The sequence below is a fragment of the Podarcis pityusensis genome (assembly GCF_964106645.2).
Source record: "Podarcis pityusensis genome assembly, chromosome: 17".
NCBI classification, from domain to species: Eukaryota; Metazoa; Chordata; class Lepidosauria; order Squamata; family Lacertidae; genus Podarcis; species Podarcis pityusensis.
The window spans coordinates 41892681-41910508 of record NC_138042.1 but is presented as its reverse complement, the minus strand read 5'-3'; the positions used below and the strand labels follow the sequence as shown (position 1 = coordinate 41910508).

The window sequence follows — 17828 nt, the reverse complement described above, 5'->3', positions numbered from 1 at the left end:
CACGACAGCACAATCGCCTTGGTTTGCAGTTTGGCCAAAGGGGGGATGGACAGGAGATAGAACTAGGCTGAGCCAGCCAGCAGCCTTCAACTTTTTCAGGATCAGATCCCGCATTTTATCTTGCAACTGCCAAAAGGGTTTGTTTTTTTATCCACCCCCCCCCCCCCGTTTATGCCCACTTTTCTTTTCTAAAAAGAGTGGCCATGTCACGCAGGAATGAAAAGGATAAAAGAAGGCAGACGAAGGGGCAACAACTTCAGCGAGAAGCGGAGTTTGTTTGTTGGTTTGTTTTCAATGGAATAATAAAGCACAATATTTAGCAAACCCCAAAAAAGAAAAGTATTACGCTCCAAAATGCCTTCTGACACTGTTACTGTATTTGGGACTGCAAGCTCTTCAGAACAAGCGGCCTGCCCTCTTGTTCTCATAGATTCATAGAGTTGTGGAGGTGGAAGGGACGACGAGGGTCATCTAGTCCAACCCCCTGCAAGGATTCTTCTGTGAAGCCCTATGCATGCTGACGATGCTATGCGAACAAATGCAAACTTAAAAGCTAAGGGAATTCTGGACTCCTTTCCCTCCCTCTCTTCTCCTAAAAGAAAAAGAAAAAACCCAAATAGAAATTAGCAGCGGTGTCTCTGATATGATCAAGAGCTGACCCACTACTGGAAGACAAATGCACTAAGCAACACATGGATACAAGCATTACAGTGGTACCTTGGGTTAGAGACGCTTCAGGTTGAAAATGAAGACGCTTCAGGTTACAGACTCCGCTAACCCAAAAATAGTACCTTGGGTTAAGAACTTTGCAGCAGGATGAGAACAGAAATCGTGCAGCAGCGGCATGGCAGCAGTGGGAGGCCCCTTTAGCTAAAGTGGTGCTTCAGGTTAAGAACAGTTTCAGGTTAAGAATGGACCTCTGGAACGAATTAAGTACCTAACCCGAGATACCACTGCATATCCGATGTCCTAAACATCACTTTACTTGCCTTGTAAAAAAGAGGGGGGAAACTGTCAGGCAACCCAGGTCTCCCTAGGGATGAACTTCCACAAGCTTAGACCTTTGTTGGCAAGGTGATGTCTCTGCTTTTTAAGATGCTGTCTAGGTTTGTCACTGCAGATGGTGACAGCACCACGAAAGTAAAAGACGCCTGCTCCTTGGGAGAAAGGCGATGGCAAACCTAGACAGCATCTTAAAAAGCAGAGACATCGCCTTGCCGACAAAGGTCTGTATAATTAAAGCTCTGGTTTTCCCAGGAGTGATGTATGGAAGTGAGAGCTGGACCATCAAGAAGGCTGATCTCCGAAGAATGGATGCTTTTGAATTCTGGTGCTGGAGGAGACTCTAGAGAGTCCCATGGACTGCAAGAAGATCCAACCTCTCCATTCTGAAGGAAATCAGTCCTGAGTGCTCACTGGAAGGACAGATCCTGAAGCTGAGGCTCCAAGACTTTGGCCACCTCATGAGAAGAGAAGACTCCCTGGAAAAGACCCTGATGTTGGGAAAGATGGAGGGCACAAGGAGAAGGGGGCGACAGAGGACGAGATGGGTGGACAGTGGTCTCGAAGCTAACAGCATGAGTTTGACCAAACTGCGGGAGGCAGTGGAAGACAGGAGGGCCTGGCATGTTCTGGTCCAGGGGGTCACGAAGAGGAGGACACGACTAAACGACTCAACAACAACAAGGTTTGTCCTCGCTCTTCTCCCACGAAGGAGGCGTCTTTTAATTTCGCGGCTGCTGTAAGACCTTCCCTCCTCCCCCCTCCTCCAGAGCGCGGGCTCCTCTCCCTTTTCCTATCTCTCGGGCTTCCGGGGTGCGAGGAGGCCGCGCTCCCTCCCGGCTGAGTCCCGGCGTTGCTATGGCGACGGCTTGGGCCTAGCGGCAGCGCCGGGCGGCGAAGTGGCGAGATGAGCCGCTCGGTGACGGTGGGTCGGGCGGCGGCGGCCGGGGCGCCCCCCGGGGCTCGCTACCGGAGGGCCGTGGCGCCCAGCCGGGCCTTCGACTTCCTCTACGGTGATTCGCGGGAGGCGCGCGGGGCGGGGAAGCGCCGGGAATCGAGACTGCCCTCCGCCTTTTCCCTCACGGGGACGCCGGGCGGCTGACAGACACCAAGAAGAGCGGCTGGAAACAGAGGCGGCACACAATTAAAGACGGAGATACGTTGAAAACACAGATAATTACTATAAAGACAGCGCAGGAAGTGGCATGCTTAATAATAATAATAATAATAATAATAATAATAATATTTTTTTTACTCTGCTTTTCCCCCAGACACAGAGACTCACAAGCAGTTTACAGATAAAAAGAAGAGCTAAAAACAGCATGGGGAGGAGGGAGGGACGCAATGGTTTTTTTTAAAAGAAAACCACAATTAAACATGGAAATATATTAAAAACACAGATAATTGCTATAAAGACAGCACAGGAAGTGGCATTGTTGTTGTTATTATTATTATTATTAATATATATATATATATATATATATATATATATATCCTGCTTTCCCCCCAGACACAGAGACTCACAAGCAGTTTACAGATAAAAATAAGAAAAGCTAAAAACAGCATGGGGAGGAGGGAGGGAGGCAATCGTTTAAAAAACCCCAACCACAATTAAACATGGAAATACATTAAAAAGACAGGTATTTACATTAAAGACAGCGCAGGAAGTGGCATTGTTGTTCTTATTTTTATACCCTCCTTTTTCCCCTGAAAGGGACTCCCAAGAACTCCCAAGCAGTTTTCTGTACAGATAAAAATAAGAACAGCTAAAAACGTGGGGGAGGGGAATAAGCATTTGAAAATACAATTAAACATGAATAGAATTAAGACTAAAGCGCACCCATAAAGATATTCCGAGTTGCGCTTCATGGGAGCAGCGCCCACAACAGGCGCACAGAACCACAACATGCCGTAATAAAGGTGGATTATACCCTCCCTTCCAGTGAGTGCGGAAGACAGGAGATCATATTCATTTCCAGCTTTTTAAAAAAAATTCGTCACCAATGAGATTTCAATCAATCGTTGTAACTCATGTTAGATCACATTGGTCTTTACCACTGCCACCCGCTGCCCTAGGTGAGTGCTGCAAAGTGGAATTTGTGGTTTTTTTCTTGCTACCTTTACACCTCTGCTCTAATGTGCTGCAAACATCAATTTACACAGGTAACTATGTACCTGTTTTACTATGTTTAGGCATTTCACTCCCCATCCCCAATGTGGTTCCTGGAAATGCAAATTGGCATGAGATTTTATTTCCCCTATAGTTATCCTGTTATTGCCCCCCCCGCCCCCGCTCCCGTACAGTCATTTGGGAAGCTATTCTTTCCAGCAGTTTTTCTGACTCTTTGACACATTTTGACATTTAGCTCTTACCGTTCCCTCACTGATGTGGTTGATGCAAGCAGTAACCAATATTATTTACCTGTTTTCTGTTTTTTGTATCACAGCCTTTTAACAGCGCTCCTCATCCAAATAAGCAAGAAAATTATATTTCCTTTCAATCTTTTTTTATTCTGGTAGCACGTCTGATTTGATTGATTGACTGATTTAATTTCTATACTGTTTAATATATTAAAATTTTCTCTAATTGGTGTACAAAAAACTGAAGCAACAGAAAACGTAAGCAAACTATTACATTTTTAAATGTTACATTAATACATATATATATATATATATATATATATATATATATAATAAATATATATTCCTTTTGAAACATCTCCCAACCTCTGGGTTCTCACCCAGGGTCCAAATAAACTCTCAGCTCACCCTTAAAAGTCTCTCAACAAGAAGCATTTGTGGAAACGGCAGACATCACCCTAGTCTCTCACCCTAGACTTCCTTTATGTGGGCAAGCCCAAGGTGGATGGTACTTCCACAGGCTGCCCACAGCTGTGCCCCATTCAGCTGCACACTCAACAACCAGCTCCAGGTATAGCAGGTTTGTTTATTTTTCTAAGGGGCCCAAAGAATGGGGAAAGGTACTCCCCACACTCAACAGCTGTTTCTTCAACTGGACGCACACGCACCCCAACATGAGTGCTGTAAACAGCATCACCACCTTCTTATTGTGGCATCCCCCTCTGATCCTCTCCCCCTGCCCGTGTGGTTGCTGGAAAAAGGAACTTAAACCCACTATATTCCCCAATCTTACTTTGTTTTGTTTAGCTGTATAGCTCCCCCCCTTCCCGGCCCTTAAACACCATAGTGCTTACACAGCAAGTGACACACTAAGTGCACCTCTCTAAAAACAGGAAAACAATGGGAAGTGAAACACAAATTTGACCAGGAGTGTCACATAAAACAGACACAGTGCTTAACCCGGTTCAACTATTATAAACAACGTTCCCCCCACCAGCCAGATGTGCCACAAGGAAACTAGGAGGGGCTAAAAGGTACACACCTCTTCATGTTCCATGGCAGACGTGACATGGAAGGGGTGAAGAAAAGAGGCTGCCATGAAGGGCAGGGCAAATCAGGGGTCAGCACTTTGCTCTCCAGACTCCAGGTGAGCCCTACCATTGCCAAGGCTAGTTTGAGTCAGTCTTGGTGTCTGCGGTGAGGCACTGTAAGCACTCGTTGGTAGCAATGTTTCATCTGAGTCACCAGTTTCAAAGTGAAAGAATAGCTGGGAGGAAGGGGAAAGGTCCTATATGTTATCACTCATTCATAAGTTTAATGAAAATGTTTCTATTTACTGTATTTATATGTGTTTTAGATCCATTATATACACTTTCAAGTGAGAGAGACCATGCACAAGCAACAGTCCAGTCTCATCTGCTTCACGATGAAATGGTAGGTGCTTACAGTCTTTAAACAGTTCTTGCAGTTTTTGTTCAAGACAAAGGAGGAACTGGAAGCACAGTTAGAGGGCTTTCAAATCTGTCCATTAAAGCTGGCATCCAGTGGTTGACAAGTAGACAGCCCTGCCCATCTGTCAAGTGGTCAGCGGTAGTGGGTGAGCTCAAGATCCTGGTTCTTTCCCAATAGTTATGTTTCCACACAAATACTAGCTCTTGTGCTGTTATTCTCCATATATTTACCTACAATATTTGCCTTTTCTATCTTTTTTCCATATAAAAAAGAGGAAAGTGCCAGCATTTAAAACCATGTTCAGTAACCTGATTCACTATCCACCATACTCTATGCAATTAGAAGAAATAAACCCTGTTCCCCCATTCATTGACCGAAGATGGAGAGGAAGGGCAGAACGGCGCATTGAGGCTCTTCAGAAGCTGGCTAGGTAAGGGCGCTCCGGAGTTGTAAATGTTTTTTAAAACGACTGTTTAGCCTTAGGTACATTTCCCCACAAAGTAGGTCAGCCCTTGGCATTAATGTAGCTTAGCCCTAATTCCAGCTTAAATATGGCTGCAGAAACAAAGAACCATTTTTTACTTTAATTTAATTTATCGGTGTGGCTCATTCACGTCAGTGCTGATGATGGTCAGACTACCCATCTCTTTGCCATGATCACAAACTTCACGTACAGCAAAACTTTTCAGATGGTGACTCTAGGAAAAGGCCAAATATAGGTATAACCAAATAGCGTCATTTCAAAGCTGAGGTCATAGAGCATGAGGACATAATATATTACACTATACTTTTCATGCACAGTATATTTTACTGCAATGTATGTAGTGCAGCACAGAAGCTTTTCTCACCAGTTTCACAGACCTGACAGCCCTTGTTAAGGATTCTGCTTCATTTTTTATCCTGCCTCATTTGGACAGAAAACCCAAGAAAGCTAGATGTACAGTATTTAAAGCAATGGAAACATAGGAATCTGCCTAATACTGAGAGAGACCAATCATTGGTTTGTCTAGCCCAAAACTGATGACATTGACTTGTAGTGTAACAACTTCAGACCAAAGGGAATATGTCAGTGGTTGAGGTTTCTGACTGATTTCAAGGGCAGCCCCACATAGAATGCATTATAGTAATCAAACCCGGAGGTAACAAGAGTGAGAATGACTCTGGTGAGGTCTGGCCTATTTCGGAAAGGGTATAGCTGGCAAACCACCTGAAACCGATAAAAGGTACTGCTTGTTCCTGCTTCTATAATTGGTGCCGATTCAAGGGCCCACCCCTAACCTTTTAGGGCAGGTGTGGGGAAACTATGGAACCGGCAGGTGCTGTTCCACCGGCAGATGGGGCTCCAAGTCCCATCAGTTCCAGCCAATGGTCAGGGATGATAGGAGTTGTAGTCCAACACTGGGTAAACCACAGGTTCTCCATCCCTATTTAACAGGGAGTCAAACCCCATAACATGCTGCACACCTAATTTCAAGACTGAAGGACACTAAATACCAGCATTTCAGTCTTGCCTGGATTGATTTCCATTTCAGCCACAAGTGACAAAGTTTAGTGTTTCTGCTGCCTCTCTGAATGTGATGTAAGTGTGAGAGGGCACTAGGTGTCACTAGCATAATGTTGGTTCCGTAGCTTCAATCTCTGTGCATCTTTACCCAAGAATTTCAGCTAGAATAATGGTGAAAAGCATGAGGGGAAAGATAGAATTCTATGGGTCCCGATAGGGGCTGTGCATTAATCTCCCGGCAATGCTTTCTGAAGTCTACCCTCTGGAAAGAAGTTGTTTTTTTTTTATAAAAAAAAGGTAAAGGAGCCCTGACAGTTAAGTCCAGTCATGAACAACTCTGGGGTTGCGGTGCTCATCTTGCTTTACTGGCCAAGGGCAGCCGATGTTTGTCCGCAGACAGTTTTTCCCAGTCATGTGGCCAGCATGACTAAGCCGCTTCTGGCAAAACCAGAGCAGTGCATGGAAATGCTGTTTACCTTCCCGCCGGAAGGTAAACCTTTACCTATTTATCTACTTGCACTTTGATGTGCTTTGGAACTGCTAGGTTGGCAGGAGCTGGGACAGAGCAACAGGAGCTCACCCCATTGCGGGGATTCGAACCACCAACCTTCTGATCAGCAAGTCCTAGGCTCTGTGGTTTAACCCACAGCACCACCCGCGTCCCTCTAGAAAGTAGTGCCTTTTAAAAAGTGTTTCGCACACCCAGAGAAGTCCAGGACAATCAAGAGGGTCATACTTCCTCTGTGCATCTTGTGACACATCTCTGACCATCTCTGGGTGACCAGGGCAGGTTCCATCCCAACTTTGGGCCAAAAGTCCCATTGAAAGTGATCTACATAATAACCAAGGGTGTCTGGAACAACTCTCCCTCCAGGAGATTCTTAGACAGGTGCCCAATTTATACATTGTATTCTAGCAGGAGATATCAGTTTCTTACCACACCTTCTTTTTCAAAAATTAGATCTCAACCCTCACTTCAGATTCCAAGAATTGAATATGAAGATCCTGATGTTGGTGGAAGGAATCGCTGGAAGTATTTTGAACGGTGGGAACTGAACAGAGCAAATCATACTCAGTTGCAATACATGTTTTTATTATGACCAAATAAATGAGTATTCCACCAAAATTTGTGGAAAGGACATTTCTGTCTTTCAGTTTCCCAAGGCACTCCTAGACATGGGAGTGTCTTGATCATATCGTTTGGTTTTATGTGTGTGTGAAGGCTGTCAATCACAAGAAGCACCTCTTGTAATCTATATCATGTTAGACACCCACATGCCTCCATCCAGGCAAGGAAGAGGCGTCACCAGAGTTTGAGGACATGTTGCAGCCAGGAGGACACAGAGCAGGACTTGTTAAGGGTGGTTGGGAGAGTCTCATGGGCGAGATAGAAAGGCCTGGAGGACCACAAATTGGCCCTCAAAGGCATCTTAAGCAATATCGTACCTCTAAATATGAGTATAGTGACTGAAAAGTGTCCATTACAACTGCAAGGTAGCTAAATAATAAACTTGTTAACGGACCAGACAGCCTAGGAGAGCTGTGCTAACTGAGGAAATGCTCTGCTTGTTTGCTTCCCTGAGTTCGCCTAAACTCACTTTTCTCTCTTTTCAGACCTTTCATCCCATTTCATAAGCCGATGCCACTAAATGTTGTCTATGCAATGTCCAAGTAAGTAATGATATGCTGGCCTAGGTTTGTTCTCACATTGTGATCCCATTGTTTTTCAAGAAGCTGATGTTTCTAGTACTGAAAAGTAAAAAAAAAAAAAAAAAGGGAAGGAAGAAACTCCCCCCCGTAGGAGAGGGTTGGCTGTTCTTAGTTATCTGATCATTGGTTGGTTGGCTGACTAAATGATTGGCAAAGATAAGGAGGGAAACATAGACTTCCCAATCCCTATAATGACCCTGTGGAAGGCATGCAGATGCCACCCCAGTTCACAGGTCCAGTTATACCTTGACAAATTAGGAAGCAAATTTCTGTGGGGTGGGGACTTCAGGTAATTTTGGGGGGTGGGGGTGGAAGGGAGTTGCACTTACTTCATTAACTGCTGAAGGGGTGTTTTTGCTATTATAGTTTCAGGTAGCACTTCCTGGAAAAGCCACAGTGGCACATCCAGAGAGTTTCATACTATATTATGACTGTAAAAGTTGTATAGCAAACAAAAAGAACCTGAGGTCTCAACAGATTGTCAGTGCAGTGCAATGCTGAGAGTGCGGGATTGTGACCATAGAGACCTGGGTTCAAATCTCTGCTTAGCTGTCAAGCAACTTGGGTACTCTCATGCCAGCTTTCCCCAACCTGATACTCACCAGATGTTTGGGACTACAATGCCCATCTTCTCCAGCCATTGGCCATACTGGCGGGCTGAAAGAGCGTTGTGGCCCCCCCCAAAGCATCTGGAGGGTAAGAGGTTGTGGAAAACTGTCTCACTCAGAGAAACTACCTCACAAGATTGTTTTGAGGACATTGTACAGTCGTACCTCAGTTTTCGAAAGTAATCCGTTCCAGAAGACGGTTTGAGTTCCGAAACGTACAAAAACCGAAACTTCAGTACAGAAAACTCAATATGTTTGACTTCTGAGGCATATTCGAAAACCGAAGAATTTTACGGTTTATGGCGTTCGAAAACCGAAATGTTCGTCAGCGGAGACGTTCGAAAACTGAGATACCGCTGTACATTGGTAATATAAACATGCGATAAACAAGGCAATAAAAAAATAGTTTGTTTCATAAAATTTATATACCGCTTGGTTGTAAAAACAACAAAAAATTCAATAACTATGGTCTAATTTAATAAAAATAAATAAAGTTTTTTAAAAACAACAACAATGACTTTAATTTCCTTTTAAGTGGGTGAAAACGTTTTGAAATGTATTGTTTTGCTCTCCTTTGCTTTTTAGGCCAGAGTCATACATTGACAAGGTGAAATCCAGGGACAAGCCAGCTTATCTCATTTCACGAACTGTGGGTACACAGACGGATTACCGGGATGGTGAAGCTCAGACAGACCCCTACAGCCCTGAATATGTGGTGCCTCCAGGTTCCATCCCTGAGCTCCTGACCCTTGTCACGCTGACCTGGGGTGAGTTGAGCAAAGGACTGATGATTATATGAGGGCTCTTTCCGACTTGCATGAAGCAAAGACACAATTTTCTGAATGTTAGAAGATGGGTTTGCTCCCACATTCCACAGACGAAATGGACCCAGTTCCCTGATCTATTACCAGAGCATTTGAGTTGGTTATAAATTCCTCAGTTAGGCTCAGCAGGTTTTTAGCAGTTCTAGTAATGCAGAAAAAGCTAAATCTTTTGCATTGTACATTGATTTTAACTTGTTAATAATTTCAGGTTTCTTATTCCTGCCTGTGCTAGTGGCTAAAGGAAGATTAGTACTTTGTCCCACTGATTTCGGTGGAACCTAAGTGCTATTAATTTTAGTTGAATGTGAACCATAGTATTGTGCCACAATGGAAAGTTCCTCCAAATGTTTTTGTTATTATTGTTATGTTTATTTGTATGCTGCTTTCTCATAATTATGGTCAAGACAGCTTACAGAAACAGTAAATGAAACGACAATATATAGGATATTCATAAATAAGAACAACCAGAAAAAATGCACATCTAGCTTACAAACCTTTCACTAACAAAACCAACTCCCGAAAAATATCAGTAGCAGAAATTGCTGTTGGCATCCATCTGTCTGGAGAGACAATGGAGTGTGCCTCCAGGGATGAAGTCAAACTGCTGTGTTAGCAGTGACCTCACTGTGGTGCAAGTCTGGGCAGTGTGTCTGGAGGTTCTGGGCTGCCCAGAGGACAAGACCCCCATCTTGGCCTTGCTGACGTGGTCCAAAGAAAAGCAGAACAATAGGTTTGGCACCAGCTTGACTGCAGGAGTTGCTGAAAGGAAGCGTATAAGGTGCCGTCCAGTGCTTTTTTCCTAAAAAAAAAAGTTTAGGGGTACTCTCATTTTGATTCAAGAGAATCACCATTTTATAGTTCAAATCATGGAAAATAAATTCAGTAAATGGACAAAAGTACAAAGGATATGCATTACCTCATATTACACAGCTGACAGCTCATAGTAACTTCCATTACTTCCAAATCTCCCATTAGATTCACACATTGTTAAGCGTCCCCTTCGTCCCCCCAGAAATATAAGCACTGGAACTGTCTTACGGACTCTGCTCTGGATTTGTGGAGGGTTTACTCCTCAGCCTTTTCTTCTGAAGGTATCCTGCAAGTCAGTGGGCATTTAGGATCAGAGATTTCCTTCTTCTAGATCAGCTGTTTGTCCCAGGCTGACAAGCCCCATCTGTCCAGTAGCACATTTATACAGTATTTATATTTATAATATTTATATTTATATTTCCAGGGCAGCTTACAACAAAACACTATTAAAAATACAGAGTATAATAATTAATAACAATGAAAGACAGCTACGGAACAACAACGTTCTTTATATCAGAGTTATCATTAAACAATTTACACCCCAGAGTTAATCCCTAATTAAAAAGCCAGAATGAATAAAATGTTTTCATCTGGCGCCAGATTCAAAGTCTATCAAAGCAGCAGCAGTACAGAAGGGCAGCAGAAAGGTCAAATTGCATTTGTCTTAATTAGCATTGCAGCAGCAGAAAATATGCTCACATCTTCCGTTATCCCAACTACATACAAGCGATGACCAAGCAGCCTCTCTCTTTTATTGGCCAAGTTCTGCAGGAGAAATCGGAGTCTTATCATGATTACTGTAATGAGAGCATCTGCAGTTTAGTCACTTTTAAAAAACACCGGCTTTTGGCCACCTCTGAAGTGTATGTGTTTTTCATACTTCCGTTTAGGCAGGTTTTTGCATTCGGGTTTATAAATCATATCACATTCGTAAAAAATAAGCTATGCTCTCTCATTGTTTCCTGCCCTTTGAAGGACGGGGCCTTCCAGCAACCCAGGCAGAAGTGGAAGTGATTGAACGAGCCCGAGAAAAACGTGCCTGGGAGGCCACACTCCCCCCCCTCAGCGATGCCACACAGATTGCAAAGAGGCGGAGGATGATGGAGGAAATGGAGAGGAAAGAGTGGGCCTTCCGGGAAGTAGAAATAGAGGAGTAAGTCTTTAATTTTTACCTTCCTGTTTCGTTGCCCATGGGCCCAAGGAAGCTCTGCTCAAGTTCCAAACAAGCAACCAAAACAGGTTCTGAACAGAAACAGTAACTTCAGGAGACCATCACTTTAACCACAATTTAAAATATTGGTGCTGACCTTTAAAGCCTTAAATAGCCTCGGCCCAGTATACCTGAAGGAGTGTCTCCACCCCCATCGTTCTTCCCGGACACTGAGGTCCAGCTCCGAGGGCCTTCTGGCGGTTCCCTTATTGCGAGAAGCAAAGCTACAGGGACACAGGCAGGGGCCTTCTCTGTAGTGGCACCCACCCTGTGGAACGCCCTCCCATCAGATGTCGAGGAAATAAACAACTATCTGACATTTAGAAGACATCTGAGGGAAACCCAGTTTAGGGAAGTTTTTAATGTTTGATGTTTTATCGTGTTTTTAATATTCTGTTGGGAGCTGCCCAGAGTGGCTGGGAAAACCCAGCCAGATGGGCGGGGTATAAATAATAAATTATTATTAGTATCATCATCATCATTATCATCATCGTATCCATGATGGATAAGTTAATGGTCCTCCATGTGCAGGTGTCCCTAGTGTTTAGTTTCCAAACTGGGCCATAGTTAGTGGTATATAGTTGATTTAGATTCTTTGTCACCGTGAACCCTAGAGACCTAAGTTTGGTATGGCGTACCAGGATTTGAAAACCCTCATTATCCTAGACTGTTCCCCCACTGGGATCTTAAAAAACATCATATCTGATTTGCCAAAATGAAATTTCAGGCCTGCCACCTCTTGAAAATACCTCATAGGCTCTTGACAGCCAGGTGCTTCTTCTTAATTAGCGGGAAATGTTTGTGGGCGTGGCCACCATACATAGCTGGCAGGCTGCATTTATTTTATTGGCTCATTGGTTCTGCAAGCCATTATAAAAGGTGCATGATAAAAATGTGCACTGGATATTTGGAACAAAAAAAGAGAAACATTTGTTATAGGTAAATCATCTAAATCAGGCTTCCTCAACCTCGGCCCTCCAGATGTTTTGGGCCTACAACCCCCATGATCCCTGGCTAGCAGGATAAGTGGTCAGGGATGATGGGAATTGTAGTCTCAAAATATCTGGAAGGCTAAGGTTGAGGAAGCCTGATCTAAATGAGGATGGCAGTAGTGTTTGAGATCTGTTGAACCCTCTTCTTTTCCTATTCTTTTTTTGAAGATTGCAAGAAGTTAGACTAGAACTCTTAAAGGCTCTGCTGAGGAAAAGGGAAGAGAACCGCAATGAACTGATGGTCACTCGCTTGGATGCTCACTGGTTTAACCTCATGCAAGAAAAAGAAGAAAAAATTAAAAAAATTCAGCATGAACATATAAAAGGTAATGGAAATGGTAATGGAGTAGAAAGTCTATACCACTGTCTGCTTTCCCAAGCTACGGAAAGCTGATGCAGATTTTCATTTAGATGTGCATCTTGTCTGAAATTCCTTCTCAGCAATCCGAAGACTGATAGCCAAGGGGAAAAATGTGGAAGGAAAACTGGATAAAAGAAATGTCATCAGGGACTACACTGAATTTGATTCACAGCCTTATGCTCCTCTATCAAGAATTGGCTACTTTCCAGACAATAGAGCTGACCGTTTCATAGTGAAGAACCCCTTTCTCAACACCTATCAAGGTCAGTCATGCTAAGGAAATCTTCTAGTCCATTTTCCCTTTTCCTGGACACATGAGAGCTCCAAAGGACATGCAGACTTCATCTCCTTTCTGTTCAGGGGAAGCTCAGTTTCATGTGCTCTGTTGTAATCTCTGTGCCTGATCATTGGATCAAAGTGAGTCATTCTCTTTCATCACAATTCCAATTTCTCTCTTCTTCCTCCACTTCCGCTTCCACCCCACCCCAATACTTGCATTCTATCTTTCCTAGGATTACTTGAGCTGGAGGCATCTCTTCCTGACTCCGTCACTCAGCCCCGATCTGAAGCTCCCAAAAGGAACACCACCACTAAGGATGGGTTTATTAAACGGTCGGCTAGACTAGAATTGGAACTGGCACAGGTTTACCAGGTACAGTGCTTTATGTGAGGCCATTGCAACTCGTCCTACCTGAAATCTGTCTCTTGCTTTGCTTTAGGCCATTCTAGGCAAGAAAACTGTGTGCTGAGGCATAGGCGCCATCTTGGCTGTCAAGGCTGTGGGAATGTTGTGGAAAGTAGGAGAGGATATATTGATGAAATATTATCCCTCCTCACTCAAGCTAGTGAGCAAGGAGCAGAGCACATTTCCTTGTACATTTCAGGAAGCTAGTTGATGGATTCATGAGAATCATTTAAGTTAAGCAATCCAGTCTGGCTTGTCCAGACTCGATTGTTCCTGGTAAATTTCCCCTTTATTTCCCTCTTAAAAATAATAACAGCACGGCAGTCTTCTTTAAAAGTAATGGTAAAGTTTACTTACATTCAATTCATAGTAGTATCCTGAAGGCAGGCTTTATCTTGTAGTTACAGTTACATTTATAGAGAAAAGAAGTCTGAGCTAGGCTTGTAAGGATGAGCCATGTGGAAGGAGAAGCCATGTGTGTCCGAAAGGAGAAAATGGAAAAAGGGGAAAAGAGGACGATGGCTGTGTCACTAGCCCTTTGGTAGGGTCTGCTAGGGTCATGCCCATCTACCTGGTCACACAGGGGGAGGAGGCTCCAGAGCAGGTATGACAGGAAGTCCTTCCAGTCTGGAGCAACATTCCCGTGTGTGTCCACTCTAGGCAACAGGAATTGTATTTGACAGCTTCAGTGATGAGACATCCCACAAAGGCACCCACAAAATTTTTACTGTGAGTGCCTGGCCGGGCGACCAAATGTGTTGTGTGCTGCGACAGGGCGTTCCATCTGCCCTCCCACTGCGGCAGCGGCATGTGACGTCATGCAGGTGCATGACATCACACACACACACACACACACACACACTGGGCCCCCACAATGCTGGGTGGAACCTGGCGTGCCTGTGCTGAGGAGAAACCGTGCCATCTATTTTTAGAGGTTGCAGGCTGCTATTCAACTTCTGTTGATCCTTTTACCTTCATACCATCCTTCTTCATTCTCTTCTCCTTCCCAGCCTCCCCTCATTATCCCATTACTTTCTAGCAGATTGGGAAAATATGTGAAATGAATAGTGCCAATGTAAAACATGGACCGGGTGTTATAAATGTTTTGTACTACTGCAACAGTTTTTTGGGTGAATTAAAAAAAGAATAATAGTGAAGAGATGCTCTTCAGGTCACTTAGGCCTAGTTCCTCCGATGCTACTAACTTCTTTTCCAGATACTGCAAGACAGAAAGAAAAAGGTTAAGGAGCCGTGTAAACCACTTCGTTTCCTTGAGAAGATATCCAAGATCCCCGCTCGTCCTCCCACTCCAACACTGGAAGTGCCTTCACTGGTAGGTGGAATATTTCTGACCCTCTGAGGGGCCTTGGCCTATCTCCAAGGCGGGCTGCAGTTTTGGTGTGGGGGGAGGAAGATCAGAAAGGCAACAGGTAGAAATAATGACAGGCAGACAAGGGTCAGAGGCAAGGGCGGAATCGGACCAGGCAGAAGGTCAAGTTCCAAGGCACAATAGAGGGTTGGAGAGCTCAGAATCAAGCGGTAGGTCAAAGGCAGGCAAGGGCACAACCTGACAAGGTGACGGTGGTCCGGGAAAGGAGGAGAGAAAGTGACTTGCACAAGAGTGGAGGCCACTGCAAGTGCTTGCTCACCGTCCTCCCTGAGCTGGGCAGCAGCACTGGAGTGGGGAAATGGGACATTCTGTGATCAAATCAGAAGCTGGGGTGGCTTCTGTAAGTCCGGGATGTCCCAGGAAAGTTGAGACACTTGAAGGATATGCTAGAGTCTTCCTGATCTCCTGATCCTCTAAGGATCCTAGGCATCCTTAGAGTAGATTTGTGCTTTAAAAATCTGAATGCCCCAATCTTTCCATTGCTATGCTTCCCTTCTGCCCACCCCCCGCCCCATATCTGTAAACCAACTAGGCTGGGTATACAGGGATTAAAGTCAATAAATGTGAGCCACATTCTCAGAAATCTAGGTAATATTGCACAGACCATTCAGCGATGTCCTTTCCTGAGTGTCTTCCTGCAACAAAGCAGTTGGCAGTGGCAAACTCTTCTTGTCTTTTGCAGATTGAAGAAGAAAGAGAACTAGCTGTGATTACACTCCAGAGCTTAATCCGAGGCAGAGCGATCCAGAATATGGTATTCTCTGGGTTTTTCTTTTCTTTTCTTAAGCATCTAGTGGCAGATTAAAAACAAAATAATGAGAGAAAGGTGCTGATAGGCCAGCACAAGAATCTTGGGGGAAAGGAGAAATTGGGGTGTGTTGGATGGGTGGCTGCACTGGGAACAGAGTTGGGGTGGATCTTTAATAAATATGTAAGTTGGGACGCGGATGGTGCTGTGGGTTAAACCACAGAGCCTAGGACTTGCCAATCAGAAGGTCGGTGGTTCGAATCCCCACGACGGGGTGAGCTCCCGTTGCTCGGTCCCTGCTCCTGCCAACCTAGCAGTTCGAAAGCACATCAAAGTGCAAGTAGATAAATAGGTACCACTCCGGCAGGAAGGTAAATGGCGTTTCCATGCGCTGGTCTGGCTCGCCAGAAGCGGCTTAGTCCTGCTGACCACATGACCCGGAAGCTGTACATGACCGGTCCGCCAATAAAGCGAGATGAGCGCCGCAACCCCAGAGTCAGTCATGACTGCACCTAATGGTCAGGGGTCCCTTTACCCTTTACCTTTAAGTAAGCCTGCAGTCCAGGGAGGAGGAGAAATAAGAAGACAGCTCAACCATCCTCCTTCATTTTGTTTTGGAATGATGATATTTCTTCCCCCAAGCAAGATGTACCTTCTTTGGGCTAGATTCAAGTGGGTTTTTAAGCTATTCAGTTGCCTTGCTGGGCTTTAGAGAAAATGAATCCCTTGACCTCACATATCTATTTAGGACACACTTGAGTCAGTTACTAGGGAGAAATTCATTATAGAGAGAAGAGGAGCCTGGTTGGATCAGGCTGATGACCCACCTAGTCCAGCGTCCTGTTCTTCCAGCGGTCAGCCAATGCCTCTGAGAAGCCTGTAAGCGGGAGCTGAGGGCAAGGGCTCTCTTCCTGCTTGCGTTCTGGGAATATTTCACATAGCTGTATTGATAAAGACCACCAATGTGCTTTTGCCTAGTGTAAGACCTGGTCACCTCTTGTCTGAACACCAGGATCTCCTTTCCTGGTTTATTTCTCACAGTCAAGTTCAGGTTCCCACCCTACTTCTCTGGAGTGGATAATCAAAGTGTGGAAATTAATGGTTCTGCAAAAATTAACTTGTCAAATATATGAAAAGCAAGTGTGATTCCTTTCTCGATATATTGTTTCCTTTCTTTAAAGACATTGTGACTCTGAAGGGGAAACAGAACACTTCCCATAAATTCAGATTTGTTTCCCTGTGTTGTCAAGCATAGCCTGGTTCTTTAACATAGGTTGTTTCTCTACCTGGAGAAATGATTCTCTTATGAGGGAGTAGGTGGCTATATTTATGTTTTATTTGTATTTTACTTGCTCTGTTTGTTTATAAAACCATACAAAAACTAGGGTAATTTATATTTTAAAAAATGAGATGACAACAATAAAGTTTGGTGGAAGAGAACATTCAGCGAAGCTGCGTCTTCATTCCTTCCTTCCCTCTGACTTCCTGGCAGATGTTTGAAGGGAAGGAAAAGCGACTGGAACTGATCCGTGAGTTGCGCACCACTCATGCGCTTCAGGAGGATGGGCAACTGTTGAAGAAGGCGGAGAAGCAAGTGACGTTGGCCCTGCAGAGGCAGCGGGATCTGCATGAACACAAGGTTTGGCCATAAACAGAGAGGCAGTGGACCAGTATCTTGTTCAAAGTCTTTCCCTTCTGTCTCCTACAACAATGTGTGCAACAGAAGCTTATGATGCAAGATGGCATTTGGTCATCTGAGGGAGGAATATAATCTCATAGTGAGTGCTTTGTTCAAGATAGGGCTTACTAGGAGTTTTGTATGCCAGTGTTACACAGAGGAACAAGATGGCTGGGTTAGCCAGTCGTTGGAGTCATTACTTTAGGCAACTCGCGCTGACTGAGGAGGTATTTGTTAGGTGGCTTTGCCGCTAGTTGCCTGACCAAACCCAAAGAGTGCTCATTAAAGGTTCCTCATCATTCTGGAAAAAAGTGACAAGTGGTTCGCTGCAGGTTCTCTCCTGGGCCCATTGTTGTTCAACATCTTTCTAAACAACTTGGATGAAGGAATTGAGGGGTTGCTCATCAAATTTGCAGTTGACACCAAACTGGGAGGGGTAGCTGATGCTGTAGAAGGCAGAACCGGGTTGCAAAATGACCTGAACAGATTGGAG

General features: G+C 44.4%; 1 protein-coding gene across 2 annotated transcripts in view; it reads left to right on the top strand.

Annotated features, from left to right (window-relative positions):
- The first annotated feature begins 1859 nt into the window (after nt 1–1859).
- The window catches only part of CFAP91 (cilia and flagella associated protein 91), a 23406-nt gene continuing 7437 nt past the window's right edge, over nt 1860–17828 (top strand). The window contains exons 1-13 of one of the 2 annotated variants that reach the window (XM_080987115.1): nt 1860–2015; nt 4721–4797; nt 5088–5245; nt 7281–7364; nt 7934–7990; nt 9223–9404; nt 11247–11424; nt 12642–12799; nt 12915–13097; nt 13347–13486; nt 14736–14852; nt 15592–15663; nt 17150–17296. In XM_080987115.1, the coding sequence (XP_080843241.1) occupies nt 1910–2015; nt 4721–4797; nt 5088–5245; nt 7281–7364; nt 7934–7990; nt 9223–9404; nt 11247–11424; nt 12642–12799; nt 12915–13097; nt 13347–13486; nt 14736–14852; nt 15592–15663; nt 17150–17296 (1659 nt within the window). In that variant the 5' untranslated portion in view covers nt 1860–1909. Of the gene's footprint in view, nt 2016–3834; nt 3935–4720; nt 4798–5087; nt 5246–7280; nt 7365–7933; nt 7991–9222; nt 9405–11246; nt 11425–12641; nt 12800–12914; nt 13098–13346; nt 13487–14735; nt 14853–15591; nt 15664–17149; nt 17297–17828 lie in introns of those variants that run through there. The other variant, XM_080987116.1, reaches the window with a different exon arrangement.